At 43.2% G+C, this 18,331-nt stretch overlaps 1 protein-coding gene across 1 annotated transcript in view; it reads left to right on the top strand.

Moving 5' to 3' along the window:
• LOC104084227 (prospero homeobox protein 2-like) overlaps nt 1–366 on the top strand; it is a gene marked incomplete at its 5' end in the record, with an annotated part of 6,552 nt that extends 6,186 nt beyond the window's left edge. The window contains 2 exons of the mRNA XM_009587978.1: nt 6–71; nt 181–366. Coding sequence (XP_009586273.1) covers nt 6–71; nt 181–366 — 252 coding nt within the window. The remainder of the gene's footprint in view (nt 1–5; nt 72–180) is intronic.
• Between the last annotated feature and the right edge of the window lie 17,965 nt (nt 367–18,331).

Here is an 18,331-nt window from a genome sequence, read left to right on the forward strand (position 1 = left end):
TCCAGGTCTCCCGGGACTCGGAGCTTTTCCGCGCTCTCAACATGCACTATAACAAGGGGAACGACTTTGAGGTGAGGAAGGGGAGCTGGGGGGCAGAGGTGGCGGGGTGATGGGGTTTGCCGGGGCGAGGGGGAGCCGGGGACCCAGTGGTGCCGTGGGCTGATGCCCGTCTCGCCGCAGGTGCCAGGGCAGTTCCTGGAGGTGGCCAGTCTGACACTGCGGGAGTTCTTCAGCGCCGTCAGGGCGGGCAAGGACACTGACCCCTCCTGGAAGAAACCCATTTACAAAATAATTTCCAAACTGGACAGCGACATCCCAGAAGGGTTCAAAGCCTCCGGCTGCTCCCAGGAACTGCTCCGCAGCTAAGTCTCTGTGAAAGCAGCCCCGGGTCCTGTGTGCAGCCACCATGTGCTAAGAACCTCATGGGCACTCTTTACAGCATCCTTTATTCTGAGTATTTTCTCTCTGGCCTGTAAGACAGCTCCTTGGGTGAGGTCTATCACTTGCCTCAGGTGCTGGGTTTTTATGCTGTGTGTTTTATTCCCCTGCTCAAAGCTGGTGGGGTCCTGCCGGAGGCCCTCAGAGGGGAGGGGTAGAGATGATGCTATCGGGTTGGAGCCTGGGAAATCGCCCTGCTCCAGCTCTCCCCGTGACCCTGGGCGAGCTGCCTTCCTTCTTTTCTCCAGAGGGCCACAGATCAGGGCAAACAGCCTTTCTGTTTATAAAGCAGGCAGAGGTCCTAGCAGTGGGCAAAGTTTTCTTGGCGCAGCAGTCCAGTGGATGTGCCCAGTCCAACAGCACGCCTCGGTTTCTGTCCAGATACAACATGCCAGTGTCCAAAGAAAACAGCTGGTGAATTCCAGCATTTCAAGCACCCCATGGGGATAGTTGACCCTGTCTGGGAGATGTAAAAACAGTGTTTGTTGTAGCCAGCATGAACAATGCTCCCCCCTGCCTCCCCTCTGCTGTTTGGCAAGAGCCCCCCATGCAGCTGCGTGCTGCGGCCAAGTAGGTGAGCGTGTGCTGGTGGAAGCAGCCCAGGATCGACCATTCACCAGCAGCGTTACCCGTGGTGCTGGAGGAGAGCAGGTGCGCAGCCGGCACCACTTCGCCCCACAACCAGCCCCCATTAGCCCATCACCTGGGAGGAGAGTGCCATGTTGAACACCCACCCATGTCCCCTTACAACGTGCTTCTGCTGGCAAAACTGCCCCAAACATCTCTGCTCCGCAACCTGCCCATGGTGAAAAAGGAGCACATTATTTGGGACCTGTCGGTCCCTGTGGGTTTTAACACAAGCCGGTGAAGTGCTGGGCCCTGAGGTCCACAGCCCCATTGCTGTAGGGGTGTAAACCCAAGGAGGTTTCTTTTCTCTGTAACCAGGACTCAGTGGCCGCTTTTCCACCTGATGGAGTGTGGCGAAGCATTTAGTGTTAAGGGCTCTCTCGTCCTGGCAGAGGCGGCGGTGGGGAGGGAAAGGCTGTGAAGAGGAGGGAGGTCCTGGGAGAGGCATGGCCAGAGGGCTCGGGGAGGGCAGCGATGCATAACTGTGGATGAGCAACAACATCCCCGTGCAAAACACTTGGGGAGAAGACTGGGGGGAGATCAAGGTGTTGTTGGATGTGCTGCAAGATGCCAGCTGGGTACTAGAGCACAGCAAGTGACACGGGAGAGGAAAATCACGGCTCTAGCATCAGGCAAGCGCACAGGGCGATCCGCAGGCAGTGCATCTGCAGGGGTGAGGAAGCATGTGGTAACATCAGGGAAGGATGGGGTCTCCGAAACAGGGACGGTTTTAGAATGGTTCCCCCCATTGCGAGCGTGGCTAGCCAGATTTCCTGCTTCTGTTTGTTCATTTCTTGAGGTTTGTATATTTTACAACTCCAACACCAAATTTACTCAATCCATTTTTAAATAAACGCATAATTTAAGTTACCCCTTTACATCCCTAGAGAACTATTTGATAACTTCTGCTCTAAAGCGTTACCCTGGGAATTTCTTGCCTTTTGTTGGGAAAAGAATAACACTGCAGCAAAAAGGCTTACTCCTCCTGCCGGCATCCCTGGGGGGCCAAGCAGCCCCCACTAACCAACGTGCTCGTTTAAACCCGCACCCTCACCCCAGTGCCTCGGGGTCAGTCTACTCTGAAGTGCAACTTGTCTGGAGGATCAGGAAGGGGTGGCTGGAGGCAGACGGAGACACATCCCAAAGTTTACAGGTGCTGCACTCAAATGTACAGCATCTGAGAAGTGCTGCTGGTGGCACTGTGAAGGACAGGACGGTGCCGTTCCTGCAGGCAATAACTACCTCAGAGCTTAAGTGAGGCCTTGGGTAGGCAAAACCGACACTGCTGGAAAAGGCAATGATGGCCTGGCTCAGGGAAGGGGTTCGTAAATTCTTTTGGCTGTAGCGAAACTATTTGGGGACATAAGATACATGTTTACTGAAGACATCCTGCTGGAACAAAGCCCTTTTAAACAGAGTTTCTTGCTTCCTCTGCTAACGTGCAGTTTGTGGGTGCTAGTAAAGCGGGGCGCTGAGGGCAATGCGGTGCCCCAAATCACAGAGTCACGGAGTGGCTGAGGTTGGAAGGGACCTCTGGAGGTCACCTGGCCCAACCCCCTGCTCAAGCAGGGCCACCGAGAGCCAGTTGCCCAGGACCACATCCAGATGGCTTTTGAATATCTCCAAGGAGGGAGACTCCACAACCCCATCATTAATGAAGATGTTGAACAGGATTGGACCCAGTATTTGGAACAGTATTTTTGCTCCAGTGTTTGCCATATAACTGCAAGGAAGTGGAAACTACAGAGCTGTGTTTTATACTGGTTTTTGTGAAATGGGGACCAGCATGACCACAACAAACAGCATCTCACATCACTTATCCTTTGCCTGTGATGAGGCCTCACTGCTTGCGTCCATCGGTTGAATTCTGGCCGGGCAGGTTTTCCATCCAACAGAAATAGGGAAAAAAAAGCAGGGCTAGAGAGACTCTGCGAAGGACGTGAGACCACAGGGCATTTGTCTGGCTGGCACCTTCCCCAGCAGCTTTTCAACCCCCTGCCCACTTCAGCCAAGTGTGACAGAGAGCACAGAGATGTCAGGGATGCAGAGGGAGCATCTACCCACCTTTTGGTCGCTCCACGCTCCCTCTGCAAGCAGAGCTCCTCTCTGGGGAGCCTGGGGTGCAGCTGCCTCCTCCGGGGGGGCTCCTCTGCCCGGAGCCAGGGGGGTTGCACCCAGGCAGGCGCAGCTCTGCCGCGCAGTGCTGAAGCGGGGTGAGTTGAATCACAGCCCCGTGCTCCTGCGAGAGCCTTGGAAAGCAGCAGCCGGCTGGCAGAGGAGGAAGCGGGGACTGACGCTGCCTTCCCTCCACCTGGGTCATAGGAGCACTGGATATGGAGAAGGCAGCACATCTGCTGGGACGTGGAGAGAGCGGGCGTTACTCTAAGGGCAATGGAGCCTGAAGCATAAGGGAAATAGGGTGTGAATTCTTAAGAAATTAGGGTTTCACTGGTTGTGCTGGGCAAGGTATGGTGTGTAATTTCATTTACATTCTAGCGGTGCCCAAGATAGAGCAGCTAGTTTTCAAACAAGGACTAATGGGTGCCTGTCACAGGGAGATTTCTACTGACAAAGTGTGTCTGCTTGGGGGGCTGGGAGGAGAAGGGAGAGCCGCTGCCCACACGGTGACTACAGTTGTGACCCTCAGGCTTGGGTGGGCTCTCGCTTCACCATTTCCCACTAATTACCCCAGGAAGCAATGGGGGTAGCACACTCATCTACTGCTGACTTGGTTTCATCTTTAAAAAAAAAATCCTTTCCTTCCCTCTGTCCAAATTTCTGTGGTATATGCAAAAAGCCCACAGCCACCCATAACTGTCTCCTCTGGGAACAATTTCTCGGGGCTATCCTTTTACACTTCCAATCCACAGCAACGCATGCAGTCCACACAGCTAAACAGCAGCAAAGACCACTAAGCACTAAAAATCGTGGTTTCCTGCCTCCTGGCCGCTGGTGTCCTGTAGCAGCCGAAAGAGGGAGATGTGACTACGCTGGCGAGGCCTCCAGAGCCCTTACCTACTCATCCATGTTATTACTCACCATAGAAGCTCTTATTACTCAAATACAGCTAATTAGAGCTTGAAGAAGTTCCTAGTGAATGTTCACGTGTGCCAATGCCAAAATAGCTTGGGGGGAATCTCTGACAAGCAATAAAACATCTCTGTTTTTTCTTTACGCCTGCTATTAACTTGGACCTGTCTGCAGTGACTGAACCAGGCCTAGAGGTTCCCAGCTCAAGCAGATATTCTTGAAAGGGATCTTCCCTCAAATACACATCTCAGATGCGTATTTGGCATCAGGGCAGCTCTCTCCAGCTAAGCATCCCCTGGTGAACCAGTGGCCATGAAATCTCAGTAACATTTGCTGTCCCATTATATGCATTGGAAGGACGGATTAATCCAGGTTACAGTACCAATTACACATTTGAGAGATCCGACATCACTTTTCAGCTGGAGAAGACACCCCTTCCTCTGCCTCTGGTGCACAGAGCTGCCCTGTGCTGCAGACCCACTCCAGGGGAAGGTGAAGCGATGCACAGAGAGACTGTGGAGATCAGTCTCAAGGATGAAACACCCTGTGGGGTCCCCCAGGACAGACTGGTATCTCTAGCTCGTAGCAAAATCTTTTTCTTTTTGCACAGCATGAAATACCGTATTAGCATGAACCATGGACCAGGGGATGGGAACTGGGGAGTGGGGCTGTGCCAGGTGCCAGCTTCACAGCAGCAGCTAGTTGAGCTGTTCTCCCTTGACGTATGCAATGAAAAGCCCTGTTTTGATGAGACAGTGGCAATGAAGCCACACAGACAGGGCTGCACCCTCCCTTCTGGGGTGCCCCGGCACACCAGCTTGCCTGCGGCAGCTCGGGTGCAAGCACTAAAGCTTGGGTGCAGAGATGAGCAGGGTGGAGAAGGGAGATGTCTCACAGGGAGCTCTGTCCAGACAGTGCAGTGCGGGCAGGCACTGGGACAGGGAGGCCACCCTGTAGCCCAGCGGCTTTCAAGGGAGATACTTACTCTGAGCAAGGGTGCACAAAGGAGTGAGAGGCTAGTCAGCCTCTGCTGGAATCTGAGTGCAGACTCGCCTCCACCACCCAAAACCAGCAGGGAGGGGAGGGGAGGCCGCTGGAGCAGGAGAAGATGGGAGGCAGGCTGCTAGAGAACAAGCACATGCGTCCATGCATAGATAAATACTAAACTAGTAAATCCATTTTTTAAAAGCGGGCCTGATCTAGAATGCTTGAGAACGGCTATTCAAGTACAGCCAGTGAAAGCTGTGCCATGGATCTCAAGGAAAGCAGATTTAGGTCAACACTCAACACGTGAGGATACAATCCATATTTATATACTAATTTCTTCTCAGGCTGCTGAGTGGCAGGTGAAGTCCCATGTCATGAAGTCCCATGTCATGATCAACTTTTTATTCTTTTTTTTTTTTGGTAACATACAAACATTACAAAGACCTAAAATTTGAGAAATTTCCTATTTTCTTCTTTTGAGCTGACTTTCAGCATTTACAGTAAGCAATCACACCTACTGTCAGCCTCTGCAATACTTCTATAGGCTTCCCAAATTTAGTAATTTGTTTTTTAGCACTAGGCTTTTGATTAAAAGTTCATAGGGTAATTTTCATTTTGTGCATTAGGGTCAAACACCGTTCTTGGTTTTGCTATTCCAATAAAATAGGCACTACAGACACTTTCTGTGGCTATTTCCCATTACCTACTAAGCAACTCTTAATGACACAGCATTAAGTCCAATTGGCAAGAGCCAAATGTGGCAGCTTCCCTGCTGGTGTTTATTGCTCAGGCTTTTATCGTTTTCTCACTAATTGTTCTACTAGATTAACAAGGATTGTTCCTAAAAGTGCCAGCCTGTACCCGACAGGATCAATCTTTTTGTCTTACGGCAATCATGGAAAATAAGCAGCCAGAAGCAAGTGGTGAAGTGAAAAGCTGGGCAGCATGAAAAATACAAGATAGAGGAAAAAACCTGAAACTTCAAGGAAAATATTTTACTGGATTTCCCAAAGCACATATATGCCATCCATAGCTTTACACAAAGAACAGAAATGATAAAAAAATACTTTGTATTATTTTAAAAAACTAAGCTAGATACCTGACAACATATATGTGTATATACATATTGATACATCTCCATATAAAACCTGTCCTCATTTGGTTGTCAGAGAGAGAGCACAGAATATTCAACAGCTTAAGTAATTGTTTTCCATTTCTGATTTTCAGGTCTGTGAGTAAGAAACAGTAGAAATAAGGACAACTTTTGAAAACACAATGAATTCACGCTCAAGGGAAAAGTGAGGCCAGCCCCACGCATCTCTGCGTCTACTAAGTCCCCGTGACTGGCAGTGCAACCTGTGTTCAAATAAAAACAACTACAAAGGCTCTTTTTAAATAAAACACTTCAGGAATAGTAGCTACAGTTACAAAAAGCTGTAGAAACTGTATTTTTAAAAGCCACAGTGCTCTCCTCTCTTGAGCAATCGTTATAAAGCAGAATATCATCTATTCATGTTTAGAAATGCCCCGGGCTGCAGCTGTGAGCATTATGCCGAGCAGCAGCACAGCTGTGTCTTCTCAGCTCTGACAGCTGCTGGCCCAGAGATTTTTCAGTTTGTTGTTTCTTTTGTGGAAGGCCATGCCCATAGCATGGCATTTCCCAGCGAGCACAGACCACCAGAGGCTTTTTACTCAGCAGTGGACGCTTCAAATAACCTCTGGGCAGAGCGCAAGCCCCTGTGCAGCACCTGAGTCACCGCTGCTGCCAGAGCTCAGGTAGAGCCCTTCACTGCGTTTATCTTCGTCACGCTGCGACTTCAAACAGACCATTTATTCAGCAGCTATTTCTAACCCCTCAGCTTGAAAAGGATCTCACCTCCGTTTCTGACTAAACTTTTAATGAGCAATGTTACCCAAAAGACCAGAGCAATCTCTGTGCAGGAACTGGCAGCATCTGGAAGTTGGAAACACCATCTCCATGATGGTCCAGTCAGTGAAGGTCTCTATATTCATGGCACAGGATCTTGGCTTCCCAAGGTGGTAACAAGCAGGAGTGTTTGATCTGGTGACAAATGTTCTGTTTCAGGAACTTCATGAGGCTTTGATTATGTATTGAAATGTAAAGGAGTGACAATACTCACCCGTATGTTAGCACTTAACTAGAGACGTGTCCATTAACACTATACGATTTGCTTGCGTAAGCATCTTCTGTACCTGCACTGTAAGCAGGATGCTGGTGGCAATGCTTTCTGCATTTGAACAGTCACACCAATCGGGAAACAAAATCCTTGCAGATCCCAGGTTTACTCATAAAGACGATTGCATTTCATTTTTTAGAAGGGGCCACCTCACACTGGACCAGTGTTTCCTGAGCCGCTGCTGTGGGGAAGACTGCAATGGCACAGAGCATCTGTCGGTGCTGAAGACATTGTTGCCGTGTGAAGTCTCCAATAACTGAGACAAAACTGCAGAATCCTCTTTCACCCAAGTTGTTGTAAACTTGTTTCCATATAACCGTGCTGTGCAATTCAAAAAAAGATGGCAATTTCTTTCCTTTACACACTCAGTGGCCGTCCTATTCCCTGCTAACAGCCTACGGTCTGTCTGCATCAGTACACTCACAGTAAAGCCCACCATCTCCCAATGGTATTGATTTACTCAGATCACCACACCCCGTCTGTGTCCATTTGCCTCCAAATTCACTGGTTAAGCAAAACAAGTTTAGCTTTTGACTGCGTCATGAATCACAGGCCAGCATTTATGTGGGAATAGCCTTACTACAATTCTCAAGATCTGTTTCTTAACAAACAGTGAGTATGAAGGCCGCAGTCAGTCAGTAGACCGGCAGTTACCATCAGAAGATCCTACCTCTGTTAATACTACTGTATGGCCTGCTATGTCAACCACAGCCCACCATCAGCCTCAGAGCCACCCAGCTGTTCTTTCCGCAGAAGTTACTCTCCAGCAACCAGTGGCAGCAGCAATTTTTTGCAGAGCAGCTCCTCTCTTTGCAAATGATTCTGGAACCAGCGTGGAAGGTGTTCCTGAGGAGCATGGCACTGACATCACCTGAAAGCCATATGTAATGTCCCAAAAGTCTTTTCTGAAAATTTACCGGCTCTTACACAGTCCCTACAACACGCTCCAGTGATCCAAGGATCTTGCTAGTTGAGCAGCTTGCAAAACTCAGTTCACCATCTCACAAAGCTTCTCCTACAAGCCTTCTGATGGCAGTTCAATTGACTTTATTCAGTGTATTATTGAATGGTCATGTGTTTGCAATCATTCAGTGTTTTTTTCCACTGGAAATAAACCATAGAGTTAACAGCTCCACGTCCAAAACACAACAATGCACGCTGGAAGCTGAAGTTGAGAAACGATTCTCACACATACAAAATAACAATTAAGAGAGCTGGGGGAGAGGAGGCGGAGAGGATAGATAAATGCAAATATTGTAGATGTAATTGATATCATGCAGGTGTAAAACAGAAATCCGTAAAAGTAATGGAGTAATGACAAGGTAAATAAGGTGTTACAAAAAAAAAAATCAGGCCCTTCATGTGAAAGATCTACATACAATCGCCTTAAATCCTGGTACAAATAAAGGAGCAAGGGAGGAAGGTTTTATGCTGACAGCTCTGCAATGTCTGTTTTCCCCATAAGACATTTAAACAGAACTGTAGCATTGGGAAAATCCCCTGCCATGGCAACTCAGTTCTGCACTGTTACGAGTTAGCACACAGGTATGTTATCAATACATACAACTATAGCATAGCTTTGGACATTCAGTGTGCCCCAGCACATGAATCCACACCATAGGCAGCTCAAAATTACACGCGATTCATCCACCATCCCACATGAAGATGTAGCATCCCCCCAGCCCATCTGCAAAATGGAAGAGGACTGACTCATGAGGGTAAACCCCTAGATAAAAATCAAGTTAATTAGTCTATGAGAAGTTATAAGGTGATTTCTGAGAAGCATCACTGAAGACATGCATCTTTGTGCCATTCCCTCTCTGGTAACAGGGCTTATCTGCTCCACATTAACTGTCCAGAGCTTGGCTCAGACGCATCCCGGGCGCAGGACGGAATCCCTGTGTGCATAGGGTTCAAGGGCAACATGTCAGTGACGCTGCTGCTTTCAAAGGCAAAACTGCTCTCAAAATAAACCAAACTCCGTGACAATGACATCAGCAAAAAAAACAGCCAAACAAAAAAATCCAAGTTGATAAGTCAAAAAAAATGGTGCCTAATTGCTACCGAGCATTCTTCTCCCCGAGACCATCAAAAGCAGCATTTTACGTATTATCCTATTTTCAAAACCTTTGTCTTTTATCACAGCTAGAAAGTCAGCAAAAAAAGGAATCTGATACTGAATGCTGAATTCCAATTCTTACTTTTTCACAATGTACTTCTACCCTTTCATACTTTCCAAAATCCCCCAGAATACTGTCCAGTCTTGATTTTGCTGCTAATTTATATCCTCTTTGCCAGGGAAGATGTCAACCAGGTGCGTATGTGTAAAATATTTTAATAACATTAATGACTTTAAACTCAATGCAGTTTTAGCACCATTATTTCCAGAGGTCTTCCTTCTCCACAACTGGTGTATCCAAGGTAGGGAACAATGAAACCAGTAATATTAAAAAAAAAGTTAACAATGTTTCTACAATACACAGACTCCATCTGTACATTCAGCTATACTGAACTCCGTACTCACCAGGTCTATACAGCTTGACACAAACACAGAGGAAAAAAAAAAATAATCACAGCAAAGACTGAAACTTGAAAAATAGCAGTGCAGAAGGCTCTGGAGCCCATGTACAGGTCTTAAATCCCTGCTGGACTGGACTAAGCCAGCTGGAGAACTGAATGTAAAGGAAACTGATTTCAGCATCACACATTTATTTAAATTTTATATAATATACATATGAGGTGCATTACACATTTGTTTATGATCTGTGCTAAACTGGTCATAAACGCATAAAAAAAGATGCCCAATTAGGTTAATTATCACAAGGAGAGAAGTACATTATTTGTCTCTCCTGTACATTGAGGCTAACAAGTAGCTTCCGATGTTGAAAATAGATTTCCCTCATCTTGATGCATGTAGCCAAGGACAAATTAAGATAAAAGGAAATGCCACAACAGTCCAGAAAAGGAAAATCAATGCGTGCTACAAGAGACAAGCTATACATCTTTACCTTAGAAAGGTAAATCTCCTAAACTGGAAGAACTAATATACCGAAGTCTCAACCTAAAGCATTCATTTAAATAAGAGACTGATATGGAACTGCTGCAGAAAGAATATTTTCCAAGGCAATGACATTTGAAATCAATCCCTCTGTGAATAAAAACACCCAGATGAAGAACATACATAAATTACACTCCTGCAAAAATGTAGTCACCTCATCACCAACCCTGGACGTCACATCAATTGCACAGATTTTTAAGTAATGTGTATTTCTGAAGTTGTTTCATTAGGAATAGTAAACAACTGTCCGTGAACAAGAACACAGCACCCGTATTTTCTATTTACAGAACTTAGCACCAAAAAGGTCAGACGCTGAGAAGAAATGTCTGAATGAAGAGAGGAATTTTGCAATACTCCCTGAGAAAGACAATCTCTATGAGATCGCTCGGCTGTAACAGACACTGTTGAGAAACTCGTCTCCAAAACTCTGACTGCACTGGATGCTGCTGCATCAGAGTATGTAGCAGAGAACAGCCTTTGAGAGAGAAATTCTCTGGACAACTGTGGCTTTTCAAATGAAATTCAAGCCTATGATTTAGGTGCAGAACCCAAGAAACTATAAAAGCAGAGTGCAAAGTGACAACATAATATGGTTAGCATTTTTGCATAGCAAACATAAATCATGCCAGTCTTAACTTCCAGATAGCCCTTTCCTTCAACGTAGCACATTGTAAGTCTAGCTTAGGAACAAGAGAAGGATGGAAATCCACAGGACTCAATCTTCTACAAGCCAGTACTGGACACAACTGGCAAAGGAAGTGATAGAGAATTATTTATCACTGAAGGTCACAGGTTTCATCAGTTCCCCAAACTGACCCAAAGCCAATCAGTCACTTATGGTTTTACTGAGGTAAATCTAGCTTTTTAGTCAGATTTTTATTCTGCTCCAAGTTCATTTCAAGTAGGAGGTACAGACGTGCACTGTTAGCATACTACTAGCAATGCAGCATACTCACCATGTTAGTGTCTCTCCCCAACAGATTTGTAGATAAATTGCTTAAAGGGTATCTGAATATTCTTCTCAAGCTACATCTGGAATATATATACTGCAATGAGGCTGTAACAGACAGACTTTTAAGTAAAAAGGAAGAAGTTTATACCCAAGTTTTCTTCAGGACCATCCCTTCAGCCTTACAGCAGATTCTCTCTGCCTGCTGGGAGAAGGGAAAGGAGATACAAATCGTTATATTCCTAATAAAGGAATATGTAGATTATAAACTCCTTGGAAAAGGGTATTCACATTCCTCCTTAACTATAAAGTACCTATTGCAAAATGTGCAGTAATCATACCATACACTGTGCAAACCTGTTTGAACCGTTCACATTAGAGCTTCAAGTACGTTTCTTTCTGAGAGATCTCAGTAGCATCTCTGAGCAAGCTGAAGTTCTGAGATTTCTTAGCCAGAGTGAAGTCAGCGGGTTCTTCTATCAGAAGTATCTTTAGTGCTTTGGTTTGGATATTTATCCTTATTTTCCTTCATTCCAAGAGGAAAAAAGCAAAAGATTCAGTAAGAAACCTTGGAATGCTTCAGAAGAATTATTTCTTGCTACAATATATTTGAAGACTCCCAAATCCAAAAGCAGCTAGTAGCAAGTTAAATCCTGTTTTCCGTTAGATGTCAGCAGTTGTCAAGCTTTTTAGCAGGATATAAAAAGAGCATTTAATTTTGATGCCTCTCCTTAAGGCAGAAGAAAGATCTTGTTCCATATTTATGCAGCATGTAAGTTCAATGGAGCGCAAAATCTTGACTGCGGACTGCAAGTGATACTCCACACAACAGTGCCATGTTAATCCACTGAAATTTTTTCCATAGAAAAGTGGTGACTTTTTCTTTCATGAAGTAGAAGTTAATGGTTTAAAACTGTATCAGGCAATATGCAACCACAAAAATTTAATTATACTGGAAACAATTTCAAGCTTTTGTTTTTTCCCCAATTTAATCCTAACATGAAATCAAAGCTTTAGAGCCATCTGGTTGTCATTACCTGAAAAATCTTGATTTCTGTGTGACTCTAATTGAAGAGTACAATGAGATCTGCTACCAGACAAGTTAATCTGTCCACATCTTCTTCAAAGAAAAGAATTTGGCAACTTCAGTTCAAAGGAAATGGAAAAACAAACACCTCAAAGAACAGCAGTAAAGACTCATTGCTTGCACAAGAGTTCTGAGCATCCACAGATTAGTAAGTTGAAACAGTGTAGGTGTTTGTCGGTAAAGCTGTGTTTTCTGCACTTCAAACAGTAATAAAAAACCAGAAGCTACATGTACAAACACTAGTACCTGAATCAGCAACAGTGGTCAAACAAAACTTTTATTATTGTCTGCATCAGACTTACCAAAACAGAATAAAAAGGTTATTTTTAAATGCTGCTTAAAATACCTTGTCATCCACATATGGTGTAGTGCCAAATTAAAGTCATTGTCTGTATTACTTACCTGTCAAAACAAGTATTTAGTTTTTTGTATTTTAAGGCCATTTACACTCTGAAGCAGGGAAGAGCTGCAGTTCTGTTCCCTTTCTGTGCTAATCCCCAGAGAAAGGCAACATCCTACAAGATTTAGCAGAAGAAATCTTAGTTTTTGAAAGATGCTTCTATTTTTTTGGGGGGGCAACATTTCAGTTTACAGGTAATCTGTCAATAGCTTGTGCTTTTAAAGAGAGTTAAAAAGGACTTTCAAATCACCCTTAACAGGCTTTTTCAAGATGAACTGCTTTCTAAATCAGCTTGCTCAACTATACTTTTGACCTGCAGACAAAAAATGGTAGGGATTAATTTCAGATTCTCCTCCACAAATATATATGCAGCCAGTTGCTAAAGCAGACACCTCAGACAGTGGAGGTGCTAGCACATTCTAGCCACACGAGACAGATTCCAGCTCAGATAATTGGAGTAAAACTAATCAAATTCCCATTTTTCTTTTTTCTTTGTGTGTGTGGTTTTTTTGTTTTGCTTTGTTTTGTTTTTTCTTCATTTAGATGGAGAGTTTTCACTTCTCAGGTTTAGTTGGGAGGTTTTTTTGGTGTGGTTTTTTTTGTTTGTTTGTTTGGTTTGGTTTTGTTTCCTTCCCCCCCCCCCCCCCTCCAAGAAGCACTGCATTTATAATTTCTCTCCAAAGACAACAACATCACAGGAATTGGTGAAGTGATAACTACCTTGAGGTCTTCACGTCTTCCCCTGAGAGTACTAACTGTTCAAACACAGCAACTTCATATATGAATATACTGGTCACAGCAGACAGTTCAGATGACATCCCAATAAAAAGCATCAGAAATTTCTTGTGTAAAGCTGAACATCCATTCATACATGAGTACCTTGAACAGTTGAGGAAACAAACACACATACAAGGGAAGCAGTATGGAGAAATATTTGAATGACTGATACTCCAGAGCACAAGCCCTAGGGAAAGGCCTCCCCTCCCAAAGAGATTCCATCTGAGAGTTCCACAAGTCAGAAAAATATTAGAAAAAAATGAAACTGTGCCATTTCCACCCAGGCAGCTTTAAGGTTTTGCATATTCAAATCTCAAATCCTACAATTCAAAGAGACCAGAGCCTCCTGACTAGAAACCTAACACAGAATGGAAAAAATAAGCGACTTCAAAACACTTTTGTCTCTCCATTTCCAGTAACTTGCTGTACTTTTTGTTTGGTAACAGTACTTGCGCTTACCTGGTTTAAGCAAAACCATGAATAAAAGAGCATATTATGCTTCCAAACACTACTAATCAGTTAGAAAGTGATAATCCACCTGAATGAAATATTGTCATTACCAATTTTCCAACGTACATGGATGAAGAAGATTTAAGGCTCCAGGCTGCAGATCCAGTACCACGCAAATTTGAAAGTGGTAGAAAGAGACATTGCAATTGCTGGAACACTCCACTGGTAAGAATGAAACAAAACAGTTTCACCGTGAAGAAGAAAGTGATTAATCTTGAGCAGGAATCAGAAGAGTTACTTGGTGTTCCTTCAGTTGGCAGAAGGATTCTGACTCGTACCTGAAGAAACGGATTGAGCAGGAGAAGAGAAACAAATTTTGATTCAAGTTTTATGAGAGAATAAAGATGATTGCCCTAGAGATTCAAAATAGAAAGAAATTGTGCCATTCATGTTTTAAATTCTAGGCCATTTCTGTTCTTTATCTTTTCATTTCTCCTATGATAAGAAAACTAAGTATAATCAGTCTTACACCACCACGTTGTAAGAACTTGAATTTCTTTTTACCCACTTACAGTGCACGCTGCAAATGTGCAGATCTCAACTGAGATGGCCACCTCTGCTCCTCAAATACATTATCTCATAGTATGCCGGTTGTCCTGGTGCAGTTTGATCCCAAATCGTCCATGGACCTCCGGTTCAGTATTGAGACCTCACTTCCCAGAAGTCATCTGGGAAATATTAAATAATGAAGAGAGGCATAATAAAAAGGAACTATGTACCCATTTGTATTTGGCTTCCTGAGGATGCAGACCATGTGAATGTTCCACAAGCAAAGAAAACTCGCAGTACTCTCAGAAACTTCTCCCCTTTCCAGTCCACATACGCTGAGTTACAATACTCCAAGAGGGTTCCTGGGTTTCAGTTCAGTCATCTCATGGTTAGCCAGCTGGCAGAGACATTAGGAACTTCATATCAAAAAGCACAATTTGCCTCCAAGGCAGATCAACCATGTTTTCTTCAAGTCCCGAGGTCTGTCCAATATTGTGTGGGTTTCCAAAATTTCGTGGCAGCAATATTAATAATAAAATGGCACAATCTGCTAAGGGAAATTGTGTCTGAAGGGCATGAAATTATTCACCATGACAGCTGCATTAAATAAATGGACAAAAAATATTTTTTCTTCTGGTAACAATAAATTTGTTTAGGTGGCAACAAGCTGTCCCACAGGCTGGATTACTTCATTCCTTTGAAAAGGATTCTCAGAGTGTTGCAATGATGTTGAAATCTCAAATTGGGAAAAACTGATTTTGGCTGGTGAGGTCATGTTCTTCTCCCTCATTTAAAAGCACGCTAACGACAGACTATTCTTCTGCAGGATGCATACCTTCTAATGTGACTTGCAAATCACGTTTATTCATAATTTTTAACTATTCAACTGGATTAGATGCAGGCTTTTTGGGGATAGGTTAATATATTTGTTTCAGTTTAATATTACAACTCTACTTTTCCAATTCAATCCTTCCATAAAAGCCACTACTGAAATCCTACTCAGGATCTCCATGGTATCTAAATGGTTGTTCAGAGATTAAAAGGCTTCAGAAAATAGTTAAAACAATGCCTTACAAACAGACAATAACAGTGATGTATTTTGTTTACCAACAGACAGGCAAGGAACAATTAATGGACAGGGTTCACAAAGATGACTGAAGCAAAGTCCAAAAAATACCAAACCCAACCTGACGGGTGAAAAGTGAAACTCTAACTTGTACAAACACCAATTCTTCCCTTCTAAAGACTGGGAACTAATAATGCAAGCTAAGTTGTTTACCTATGTTGATGTAAACATTTAAGAAAAAGAAAACCATGACATTTCCAGAACTGATATAATATTCTATGCTACATTTTCACTCTTTCGTACGATAGTCAGACCATCATGCTTAAAGAGCAATCCTACAGTAAAACACAAGGTGACTGAAGATGACAACTAAGCTCTATTCACATAGCAGCAGTATGTCTTAGGTTGCACATTCTCTTGCAAAAAGCACATGTACTTCTACTATGAGACAGGTAGTTTCAATATGCTTAAAAAAGCAGACAGTCTTGAGAAAAACTGAAGTGCCATAAGAAACTGTAATTCACAGAAAATACTGTTTTACAGTCAACTTTGCTCAAGAGGTAGCAGCTCCATTCTGCAACAGCTGATGATTTTTTCAGAGTTGTATTTTTAAATGTGATGCACTGCACAGAAACAGACCAACTTAGAGTTGGCACAATTGCATGCTTGGTCAAATATGGATCATTATCCGAGAGCGCTGGATGCATATTTTCCTATCTAGCCATCAGTGAAAGTGGGTATTCTTTCTGTTCAGCGCTGTGAAAGATTCTACTGCCAATATAAGCGAGCAGAGGCAAGAACTAAATCAGGATCAAAACTTACTGGATTCTGTAGTGAAGGATTTTCCAGACAACAGCAAAATCACTAATCACCAACCTCTGACTATGAGCCAAGCATGGGACTACCTAGCTGTTCTCAGTTCTGTCAGCAGCAATGATGAATTTTTCCCTTTTGCTCAATTCCTTCATTCATTGAAGGACTAGAGTATGTAGAATCTGTTACAGGTTGTAGTTCTGGCTTAAGTTATTTTCTTTGAGAGCCACTTCCCATCAAGCAGATGAAGACTGACCTGCTAAACATTCAAACCAACTGAAACAAATGGCAAAGATTATGGAATGGTATTTCTGTAGTATAGAAATGGAAAAGTTCTGAACTTCAGGGAACCAGGAAAACAACAAAAAACCCAAGCCCTTCAGCCTGTTCTGATCAAACAGTCTGACAAACAGTCTGCAACAATATGTTTTCATATCTGAAATTTTGCCCTAAACTTGAAGATTGATACGTTTTCTCTCTGTTCTCATCAGAGTAAAGTATAACTTTATGTGTATTCTCCGCTCATATCTCTTTAATTCTACATGCACCACAGAATAAACAGTGTGACCCCCTGGCTGTTATCTGCTAGAATAATTTTCAAAATTGTTAAAAACAGGAAACAGTATGATCAGTTTTGTCACATGCTATCCATTTGCATTGCTCCAGAAATATTATTTAGCCTGGAAAGGAAAATGTTAGAAAAGGATCTGGTTCAGGTGTATCACCAAAAATACAGACAAAACCATTCTCAGTTCTTAAAAGTCAAGAAACAGCATCAACTTGTAACAATGGCGTGCCACAAGAACTCCAGTTTTGTTATGGACAACTGAGGATAGACTGAAACGCATTATACACGTACCTGAGAGAGTAACTTCTCTGAAGCAAAGCTTGCCTGATTTCCACAGCAATACACGATACTGATTTCTTGTTAACTATTAGTTTCCCTTTGTCAACAATTCTCAGTCAGAATTCAAAGAGTACTTAGCAACATTTCAAAAAGAAAGTATATACACTACATAATAGTATGTGTACACAGAAAATGCAGATTTATTACCTTCCACTTTAAACACGCTGCATTCAGGGAGCTTGATTTTCCTGCATTAAACACATTCAGGGCATAACACAAGTTCAGCTATTCCCCTCATTTACCAAAGAGCTTTCAATCATGCACCACACACAAGGCTGAGAAACATCCAATAAACCAAAACATTAGAATGGCAAACAAAACCATCTCTTAGCACCACAGCTCTCCTTTAACAGCATGAACTACCACCACACCAGAACTAGTTGATTTAGCAACCTAGACGCAAACTGCAATGTAATCACTCAGCAGAGCAACAAAGAATAGCAGAGAAGGAAACTCAGGACTTCATTTTCTTCCCTCAGAAAGACCAGAAGAAAAAATTCAGTACACCAATAAAACAGCAATTATTTTTGTATTTAAAAACCTTGCCCGGTTACAACATTGTTAACACAAGGCATTTGCTTCAAAACCTGAGAGGACAAAAGAAAGTTTTCATCAGCAAACCTGACGCTGTGCAGAAGTGATATACCAGCATCTATGAAGAATTTGTACCACTTTTAATAGCATGGACCACTATTCATTTATCTTTTTTAGCAAGCTACACACATTTATTAAAGGAATAGAAGGGTATAATTTCTGGTCTTTGTTGCTTCTTTTAATGATGTTTCTCTATGAGACAGTAGACTTATGAATGGAATGAAATACCCTGATAGGGATCAGTGTTGACTAAAAGACATAGTAAGACCAAAATGAATTTTCTAGGCTGCCCTCCAGAGAACTCCGTAGTACCTGTTTTCAAGTTGAGCATTAATGTTTTTCATACGTAGTAATGGAAATTTGACATAATTGAGAAACTAGGATCCAAAAAATAACAATCA

This window comes from Fulmarus glacialis, unplaced genomic scaffold, assembly GCF_000690835.1.
Source record: "Fulmarus glacialis isolate BGI_N327 unplaced genomic scaffold, ASM69083v1 scaffold16581, whole genome shotgun sequence".
NCBI classification, from domain to species: Eukaryota; Metazoa; Chordata; class Aves; order Procellariiformes; family Procellariidae; genus Fulmarus; species Fulmarus glacialis.